The sequence below is a fragment of the Daucus carota genome, chromosome 9 (genome assembly GCF_001625215.2).
Source record: "Daucus carota subsp. sativus chromosome 9, DH1 v3.0, whole genome shotgun sequence".
In the NCBI taxonomy this organism is placed as follows: Eukaryota; Viridiplantae; Streptophyta; class Magnoliopsida; order Apiales; family Apiaceae; genus Daucus; species Daucus carota.
The window spans coordinates 28,930,749-28,941,689 of record NC_030389.2 but is presented as its reverse complement, the minus strand read 5'-3'; the positions used below and the strand labels follow the sequence as shown (position 1 = coordinate 28,941,689).

Below are 10,941 nucleotides of genomic sequence, written 5' to 3'. Positions count from 1 at the left end.
CAGTAAGCACAGTTACAAAAAGCCCAGAATAAGGATTTGTGTTCAGAATCTGCTATCGTTAGTTATATATTTATGCAGAAGAGTAGCCAGGGACACATTTCTGTTGTTGATGTTGCGTATCCACTAGGTGCAATCCCTCCTCAGTGCATTTCTACAAGCTTCCAGATGATTTCTAATTCTGGGGCTTACAGTTGTTTGTAATGCTGCTTCTGGACACATTATTAGTTGTTTTCATTTTCAATTTGCAGATGCTGCAGGTAATTTTATGGGAGGAAGGGTGGTCTCTCACATGAAAGCAGCAAGTATTGTTACGCTTGTACTTGCCGTTTCTACAGATGTTTTAATTTTATTATCTCTAGCTTTGTTCTGCAGTGCAAGAGATCTCTAGCGTTGTTCCTTATGTTTTTCCTCATATATACTTTTCCGTATGGGCACAACTTTATTCTTGCAATGATTTATTGCATTTAGTATACACATAGAAAATACATTTAGAAGTAATCTATATATTTGACGTAGCATATTTTAAATCACTTATTCTAATTTTCCTCAATCTTTTTAGGATCATGTGCTTACCGGTGCGCTAAAAGCCCGAGCGTTTAGAGAAGCTGCAGCCTTATTTCCTTATACTTAGGATATTACAAGCGCCTCGTGCTGGACACAGAGCCCATAATATCCTCAACAATCCGCCCCCGTGTTCGTGTTTATATAACTAGGGAGATGCTGGACACAGAGCCCATAATATCCCAACAATGCCCTCCAATTCAAGCTTCACAGCAAAGAAGTGTCTTGGTCTTGTTAATGGGGATCTCTGTGGTCCCATCTCGCCCGCAACGCCATCCGGGAACAAATATTTTCTCTTGTTAGTCGATGATATCAACCGATTTATGTGGGTGTATATGATTAAAGCAAAGATGAAGCATCGGATCGGTTTAAAAAATTGAAGGCAACTCTTTTTGCTTGTGCAACAGGCATTTGTGACACCAATCATATATGACTTCTATAACTACGATCTTGACAAGGGAGTCTTATAGGATTTCCCTTCTTATTGATTAGTGTTTTAAAATTTTGAAATTCACGGCAGATATTGCTTGCTATTAATATTTTTCGAACTATCATTTCGGTTAGCTAGGTATCTATAAAGACAGAAGCTAAAAGCATTATTTTTTCCACATAATGAATTTATATATATATATATAGAGAGAGAGAGTACTACTCCACTACAAACCCTCTTAATCTACAAACCTAAAACCGAGCTCCAATATCACTAAATTCTAAACACACTATCACTAAATCTTTCAACAACCCCACCTCCATCTTCTCCGGCTCCGCCTCCGCTCCTGGAAACTCCATGTCCTCCGCTCCCTCCATGTCTACCGCCGCCCGGTTCACATTTACCATCTCTCTCGTTCGCCTCCACCGTCTCTACCACCAACGTCAACCCCACCTCCACCGCCTTCATCTCAACCTCTGCCACCACGACGTCCACCTCGACTTCTACCACCACCACCTTCACCCCAGCGAACTATCTCAGCCCCTACCTCTGCCATACTCGACATCGACCTCCACCTCCGCCATCTCAACCCCCACCCCCGCATCCTCCATGCTCCCGCCCCTTTTGTGTCCACCACCTCCATCTCCAGCGTCGTCACAACCATCAGAATCAACAAACAAGACAAATCTGGAGGTCTTCATCAAGTTGTTGGGTAGTATAAAAGAAAGGTTTTTAGTTTGTATTTAGAGGGTGGTTTGTATTTGATCATGAGCCCCTCTCTCTCTCTCTATATATATATATATCTATGCATATATATATATATATATATATATATATATATATATATATATAAATGAATATATAAAGGAGGATCTCAAGATGCTGACGTGTCTTCAAAATCTCTTATTGTATTTTTCATCAATTTCTAGGATTTTAGTACTTATTGTTGTTTTGAAAATTTGAAATTCCCGCCAGAAATTGAAAGGTCTCACAATTAATTATTGAACTTTATCATTTCGCTTAGGTATTTGTAAAGACGAAAACCAAAAGTTTTAACTCAGTTTGTTGATTCTTATATATACATACACGTATATATTTTGTGTCTGCGAAGAAATTACAGGAGAGGAGGGAAAATAAGGGAGTAGAGGAATGATGAAGACATGAGAAATCAGTTGTTCCAAAAGTATCTTATAAATAGCCTTTCCATCTTACCATGAAAATGGTTACGTTAGTGCAGCCAGAAGTGGATGTCAAACGCACTGTCTTTTATGCCTTTGCACATGTAATAAGTGGATATGACGTTCCCGGATAAATTGAATTTTCTTATTTGTACCAAATATATTAAGCAAGTCCCTCTTCTTTTGTCTAAAAAGGTATTGGTAGAAATACCATATAATATTCTTGCACAAGTTGGAGTGTATTATGTATAGTATTATCGTTTATGCAATGATCGGATTTGATTGGATAGTAGTGAAATTCTTTTGGTATGTATTCTTCACGTTCTTCACCCTGCTATACTGCACTCTTTTTGGAATGATGACTATGGTGGTGACTCCTAATGCCGAGATTATTGCAATCATTGTTGCTGCACTTTTTGCATTATAGAATATGTATTTTAGGATTTTTATGATCCCTCAACGAGTAAGTTCTTTGATACTCTTCGGCATGTATATACACTCTAGACAAGCATGAAAATGTATGTAATGGTTAGGCAAGCCTTTTTTCTATTTAATTTGTGACTACAAAAAATGTCGGTCCGGTGGAAATTATATTGATAGGTATATATTTTCTTTATAATATTTTTACATTTATTTTTTGCTTAAGCGAGGTAAATCAAGAAATACCAAAAATCACTATCACACAATTGTCAAAAGTGGTCGATTTTTTATGATCGGTAATAGTTGCCATATTAATATGCATGAATTGTATTATATAGTAGATTGTATATGCACATATAAGAATCATTTGGTGACAATGATGCACGTCAAATTTCCAAACACATGTTTAATTAAATTTCCTTTGGGAAAATTAAATTGCAGGTCCCTGAACTATTGACGTTTTATTGTCTAGGTCCCTGAACTAAAGATTCCGTATTTCAGGTCACTTAACTTTTTTGTTTTCTGATCTAAGTCCTTCCGTCAAAAAGATTCTAACAGTGTTAACTAGGGTTCTTGAGTTTCATACAGATCAAAGCAATTTTGAAGGTGTTAGTGATATCCAAATTCAAAGTTCAAGTAGTCAAATTGAAGCTTGAGTCGCTGGCGACACTCATATGACACCAATTTTCAAAAATTATGTTCAATTTAAAATTTTATAAATTTAGGTCACTAAATTCGATAAAGAACCCTAAATTTATGGTCAAATTTGGGGTTTTTTAAAATTAAATCTAATTTGTGAAAATTGTTGTCATATGAGTGTCGCCAGTGATTCAAGCTTCAATTTGACTATTTGAACTTTGAGTTTGGATATCACTAACACCTTCAAAATTGCTTTGATCTGTATGAAAGTCAAGAACCCTAGTTAACACCGTTAGAATCTTTTTGACGGAAGGACTTAGATCAGAAAATAGAAAAGTTAAGTGACCTGAAATACGGAATCTTTAGTTCAGGGACCTAGACAATAAAACGTCAATAGTTCAAGGACCTATAAATTAATTTGCCCAATTTCCTTTAGTTCAAGCATTTGTGTTCAAAATGCGCTATCGTTATTTCTCCGGTCATTATCTACTCGGCACTCACCTTCACCAACAAATCTAGTATCACTCTTCATTTCTTCATCAAATTTTAAATTTTGCTCATATTTACAAAGACTGTGTGCTCGTATGTATCATTTGAGGTGTATTGTTCTATTCTTAATCCTCAAGGTTTCAGGTCTATTGTTCTATTTAGATTCCAAAATTTGTCTATATAATATAGATTGATGTTCTCATGTATACTTTTGATTATATTACATGAAATGTATACTATCAATCATGAAGCATCTTTGAAAGGAAAGAAAAATCAAGAAGGATGTGATGTATACTAAAGAACCAAATAAACACAATGCAACTAAGGAAAGAAACAAGGAGCATTGATTGGTAAAAATATATAACATTGGGAATTTTTGTGGTGTGAATATGAGGAGATACCTGAACCTTTAAAGGAATAGAACATTAAAATTCAGTAATATTGATGGGAAGTTTTATATGTGCATGTGAATTTATTTTTTTTGTCAGGCATGTGAATTTTATAATGTTAACTAAAATATATATATAATATGATCCTTTGAATAGCGTGAAGCCTGTATTTTTCCTCTGTATAGAATATAAGTAAATAACCTATAACAAGTCAATAATTCCTGCAAAGAGGCTGACACACTTAAAGAATAAATCTATTGTCAAAATTTTGTATTAAAATATGTTTGCAATATTCCATAGACTCTGAGTCCAAGGAATAGATATCAACTATTCGTGTGCTCTAGTACTCCTGTGTCATTGTAGTATTACTTTCATGACTTAACATTGGCTGGGTCTTTCCCTTTATAAACTCATTAGTAGGCTGTATTGCATCTCTATCTCAATCATAATGAATGTTGCATGAGTTCCTCCCAAAGAAAATTGTGTCAAGATAAATGTTCACCGCTTTTCATCAGAAGGTCCTCTTCCAAATGGCAACTCCAACGGGGTTGGTGTTCTCATGAATGCAGATGGCAGGAAACTGTGGGCAGCTTGTGGCCTTAAGCATCACGACTAATGTCAAGGAGGTCATGTGGGGAATACAATCGGAGCCGCCAGATGTGTTGAACTGGGTTTTCACAAGGTACACATCGATTGAGACTAATGACTTCCTAGCTTTCAGTGTTATCTGATATCAAGAAGAAATGGTCATCGAAATGACATAGTAGAAGTCATGACTAGGTTTAACACAATCCTTGCAAATAACTTCAAACTTGGCAAAACAGATCGCATCGTCACTCGAGTCCCAGGAAGATAAAATGCTGCGCAGATGAGTAAATGGCTATGTATGGTCGGGAAAACCTTCCGGTCTTTGCAGCAGTCCCTGCTCAAGCACTACAAGAAAAGAGGTCATTTTCGGCCGTCAAATTCTGGTCAAAAATAGCCGCTCTTCTTGTAGTGAAGGAGGATGAGGGCGTGTTCTAAATCTTTTATTCTATTTTTCCTCAATTTCTAGGATTTCACTACTTATTGGTGTTTTTAAATTTGAAATTCCCGGCAGAAATTGAAAGGTGAGACTATTAATCATTGAACTATATCATTTCGGTTTGGTATTTAATTTGTGACTACAGAAAATGCTGGTCTGGTGTAAATGATATCTATAGATATGTCCTTTCTTTTTAATAATTTGCATTTATTTTATGCTTCAGCCACGTAAACTGAGAGCAAAAATCACTATCGGAGAAATGTCAAAAGTTGTCGCTTTTTTATGATCATTAATAGTTGCCATATTAATATGCATGAATTTTATTATATAGTAGATTGTATATGCACATATAAGAATCATTTGGTGACAATGATGCACGTCAAATTTCCAACACATGTTTAATTAAATTTCATATGTATGTCTTTTTCTTTTTGATATTTTACATTTATTTTTTTCTTCAGCCAAGTAAATTGACCAATACAAATATTCACAATGGGACAAATGTCAAAAATCGTCGCTTTTTTATGATATGTAATATTTGCCATATTAATATGCAGGAATTGTATTATATAATAGAATATTGTACATGCACATATAAGAATCATTTGGTGAAAATGTTGCACGTCAAATTTCCAACACATGTTTAATTAAATTTTCTTTAGTTCAGGCATTTGTGTTAAAAATTTTGTATCATGTTTCTGCGGTCATTATCTACTTGGCACTCACCTTCACCAACAAATCTAGTATCACTCTTTATTTCTTCATTAAATTTTAAAATTTTCTCATATTTACAAAGATTGTGCGCTGGTATGTACCGTTTGTGGTGTATGGTTCTATTCTTAATCCTCAAGATTTGATATGTATTGTTCTTTTTAGATTTCAAAGTTTGTCCATGTGTATTTATATGTTAACTAAAATATATCTTAAAAATATATAATATGATCTTTTCAATAAGGCGAAGCGTGTATTTTTCCTTTATACAGAATATAAGTAAATAACTCATGACAAGTCAATAATTCCGGCAAAGAGGACACACTTAGAGATCAAATCTATTGTCAAAATTTTGTATTAAAATATGTTTGCATTCAGTAGACTCTGAGTCCAAGGAATAGATATCACCTATTCGTGTGCTTTAGTACTCCTGCGTCATTTGTAGTAATACTGTCATGACTTAACATTGGCTAGGTCTTTCCATTTATAAACTCAGTATTGCATCTCTGTCTCAATCATAATGAATGTTGCATGAGTTCCTCCCGAAGAAAATTGTGTCAAGATAAATGTTCACCGCTTTTCATCAGAAGTTCCTCTTCCAAATGGCAACTCCGACAGGATTGGTGTTCTCAAGAATGCACATGGCCGGAGACTGTGGGGAGCTTGTGTCCTTATGCATCACATGACTAATGTCAAAGCCGTCATGTGGGGAATACAATCAGGAGATGCCAGATGTGTTGAACTGGGTTTTCACAATCCATGCAAATAACTTCAAACTCGTCAAAGCAGATCGCATTGTCACTCGAGTCCGGGATAAAATGCAGCTTAAGAAATGGCTCATGAAGATGCCAGGTTGACAAACCAAGCTCAGGTCCCTTTAGGGGTTGAAGTTTAATATATTATATTTTAATAATTAATAATTTAAAATTATTTTAGTTTTTCAAAATTATTATAAATAATCATTTTTCTAAAACTCTACGCAACATAGGTATTTGACTATTGCAACATGAAATGGACATGAATGATTATCATTGTTGTCGGTATGGATTAGTAGTAACATAATTTTGCAACACTCAGTGTTCATAAAATTGCCTAGGCCATCTATTATGATGTAGTGCTTGAATGTAGTTTTCAGTGGTGTAACATGGCAACTAATATTTTTAATTTTTGTTTTTCTAGGTAATTTCTAGTGGTAGCTTCTCTTAGGAAGGCATGCCCTCTTCACATGTTATGCTTGTATGATTGCTGGTTAGGGCTATGGTCTGTGATGTATTTTTATCTTATTAATGGAATATCCATGTTTATCAAATCTATGGTGTATTTTTATCTTATTAATGGAATATCCATGTTTATCAAAAAAAAAAAGATAAGGGCTCTAATCTTTAACTAATATTGTATATATTGTGATTCAGTTTTCCTTTAGTGATTAACAATATTTAATCAAAAAACATGGTGAAATCACCCTGTAATCTACTCATCTTTTAAAATATTAAAGAGTAATGTTTTTTGCACAAAACTATTATACAGAATGATGTGCCATATTGCTATCTAAACTATAGTAAAATGAAGTTGTCGAGTGATGGTTGAGGAAACACAGACAATCTTATTAATGTTAATGACACATCATTTTGTGTAGCCAATTTTGTGCGTGATTTTCCCCAATAATACTACATGTACAAAATTAGGTTGTACATAATGATGTGGAATTGTTAAGCATTAATCACTCCTTGAAACTAGGATTAACAAAGAAACTGAAAAATTATTTTATGATTATATGGTTATCTAACACAATTCTTTCCTTTTCGATGTCTATTATTTATTTATAATAATACTAATTTTTCACTATTTATTCTTACTACTTAATAGTAGTAGTAAATAATTTTAATGACAATCTATAGTGGCTCTATTGTGAAATATAAAACATATAATTTATGCGTGCGACTATCTAAATATTTAGATTTATTGCAACCATTATTAATTTAGAAATATTCCAATTAGCTACACTCAATATATATATATATATAATTGATTATCTCGTAATCTCATCAATAATAAAAAAAATTATCGCACGCACTTTTTATATCCTCGTCACAGTACTTAAAATAAATAATTAAATATTTATTACGTCACTATAACTTTAATCAAAGCGTAATAATGTTAATTTAACTATTACTCGTGCCTATTTATAAATAGTAATTTTTTGTACAATTAAAAAATAAAGTTATTAAATAATAATTACGTACTTGTGAATTTGGGGTTGTTACATCACCATAGTTATTATTACTTTATCGAGCAAGATTTTGAGAGAGTGTACTTGAATTCTTTGGGTGGATATCTAATATATGATTTTTTTTTCATTGTTATTTTTCTTTTTCCGAACATAATCTAAGAAATTTTGATAGAGTATACTTGAATAGGGGTGAGCATTGAGTCGGTCCGATCCAAAACCGGATCAAACCGAATAGACCCAGAATCGAAGTTTGAATTTTTTTTGGACCGAACCAGACCAAAGTTTTATTATGGACCGAACTAGACCGAACAGAAATAATTCGGTTCGGTCCGGACCAAAAGAACCGAAATTATTTTTAAAATAAAAAATTATATTATAAATAAAACTATAATTCATCTTTTATTTTTAAATTTTCATAGTAATTAATCACCCCCAATTCATTAAAGATATATATAATTAAATTTACAAATTAGATACTATAATTATAACATAAAAGATATATCTAACATAAATATTAATTAAAATCATATATATATATATATATATATATATATATATATATATATATATATATATATATATATTGGTCTATTCGGTCTATTCGGGCCGGACCGAATATTTTTTTACGGATCGGACCGAACTTTATTTCGGTCTATTCGGTCTATTCAGTCCGGGCCGAATGGACCGAATTTTCAGAAAATTAGGACCGAACCGAATTTACACGATTCGGTTTGGTTTTTCGGTTCCAGTTCAGTTTTACTCACCCCTAATTTTAGGACGGGTATTATACTTTAAGGGGTATATTCGATTGAGATTTTAAAGGATTTTTTTTCATTAATGAAATCCGAGAATATTCAATTGGGATTATTCAAAATGTTTTAAAATCTTAGGATAGTCAATTGAGATTTTAAATTATTTTACAAAATTTGGTGGTATTCAATTAGGATTGAAAATTATGCTTAAAAATCCAATGGTATTCAATTGAAATTGTTTAAAATCTATCAAAATCTGAATGGTAATGGATTGTTTGGATTTCATAAAATTATGGATTTTGTAGGGATTCCGTTTTTTGAAATCCCACCAAAAAATTAATGTGATTTGGAGGTATTTTGCTTGAATCCTAAAGAATCTATATAACTCTATTTTATGACATTTTATCAAAAATGCCCATTAAATTTAAATCACATGCAATCCATTAAAATACATATATTAAAAACAATACATTAAAATGTCAACAGAATTGAATACACCGCCAGATTTTTTGCATAGAATCAAAATCTGTTATATTCTACAAAAATTCATAAATTGTTTATGAATTCAACATATATATATATATATATATATATATATATATATATATATATCTTCTATCAATGAGTAGAAAGATTATATGCATGAAAAAAATATGCAAAAGATTCTCCCTAGCTATAAATTCCATGAACACAGCTGTTTTATTCAATAACTGTGAAATCTCATATACCTTATTATCTTTTTAAACTCATATAAACAATAAAAATCACAAATTACAGCTCATATATGCTATCAGCTGAGAGGCTATATACTTATCTCTTTCATTGTTTAGTTCACAGCAATAACATTTTCGCAGTGATGAGTAATTCAAACCAAAATGGTTTAACAAGCCCAATATCTACAGCTCCAGGGAGGCATGGAGGAGCACCTCAATATTCATTCAATTCTGATGGGTCTTTAATGACCAACGGTGAGCCAGTGAATGGCATCAACAAAACAGTCATTCTTGAAATCCCTAGTGGATTTGATGTCATAAGTTGTGTGGTGCAATTTGCACTGCATTTCGGGCTTGCTGTAACTGTGCTTACTGGCCAGGGACTCATTTCTGAGGTTGATATTGCGTATCCACTCAATGCAATCCCTCCCCCATGCGTTTCTATAAGCTTCCAGATAATTTCGTTTTCTGGGGCTTACCGTTGTTTAAATGCTGCTTCTGGAAACATTATTATTTGTTTCAATGTTCAATTTGCAGATGCTGCAGGTAATGTTATGGGAGGACAGATTCTCTCTCAGATGAAAGCAGCAAGTGTTGTTACTCTTGTTCTTGCCGTTTCTACACAAGTCTGATGTTTTAATTCTTATCTCTCTAGTGTTGTTCTGCAGTGCAAGAGATCCACTAGCCATGTACTCTAATAAACTATCCAATTCAAATAAATCATTTTCAAATATTTATTCCTTATGTTTTTTATGATATACAACATTCCTTAATTATTAGTATATTTCATTTGGTATACACACAGAAAATACATATGGAAATCAATTATAAGTTACATAAATATCAATGAAATACAATAAGAGAATATGGATTAAGATATATGCGGGGTGGCTTTCCTCAAAATGACTGCGTACGCATCATAAAATTTTGTGCAAATTACAATACTAAACAAACTTTAACTCAGTTTGTTGATTCTTGTATATACACACACCTATATTCTTTGTCCCTACAATGAAATTAGAGGAGAGGAGGGGAAATTAGGGAATAGAGCAATGATGAAGACATGAGAAATCAGCTGTTCTGAAAGTATCTTATAATTAGTTTTTGCATCTTACCATGAAAATGGTTACGTTAGTGCAGCCAGTGGTGGATTTAAATGCCAAGTCTTTCATATAAAAAGTGTTGGGTACAGAACTTGAAGACAACAAAAGATTTTATTTTTCTTAATGATTTACATGTGCTGGTATAACAGTCTTTATATAGATAGACAAAATATCTAGACTCTTCCTAGAATTCATCATTAACTAGATACATAAATAATTTGGAGACTCTTGGTTTCATACACTGAACATTGATCATGACTCTAGGACTAGGACTAGGATATTCTAGATACTTGGTTTATAGG

At 32.9% G+C, this 10,941-nt stretch overlaps 1 protein-coding gene across 1 annotated transcript; it reads left to right on the top strand.

Annotated features, from left to right (window-relative positions):
• The first annotated feature begins 9,679 nt into the window (after nucleotides 1-9,679).
• On the top strand, nucleotides 9,680-10,168 carry LOC135149581 (AT-hook motif nuclear-localized protein 23-like). The gene has a single exon (XM_064085322.1). The coding sequence runs from the start codon at nucleotides 9,680-9,682 to the stop codon at nucleotides 10,166-10,168; it is 489 nt and encodes a 162-aa protein (XP_063941392.1).
• The last annotated feature ends 773 nt before the right edge of the window (nucleotides 10,169-10,941 follow it).

Coding starts and splice junctions, on each gene's coding strand:
- LOC135149581 (XM_064085322.1), top strand. CDS start 9,680: ATGAGTAATTCAAACCAAAATGGTTTAACAAGCCCAATATCTACAGCT.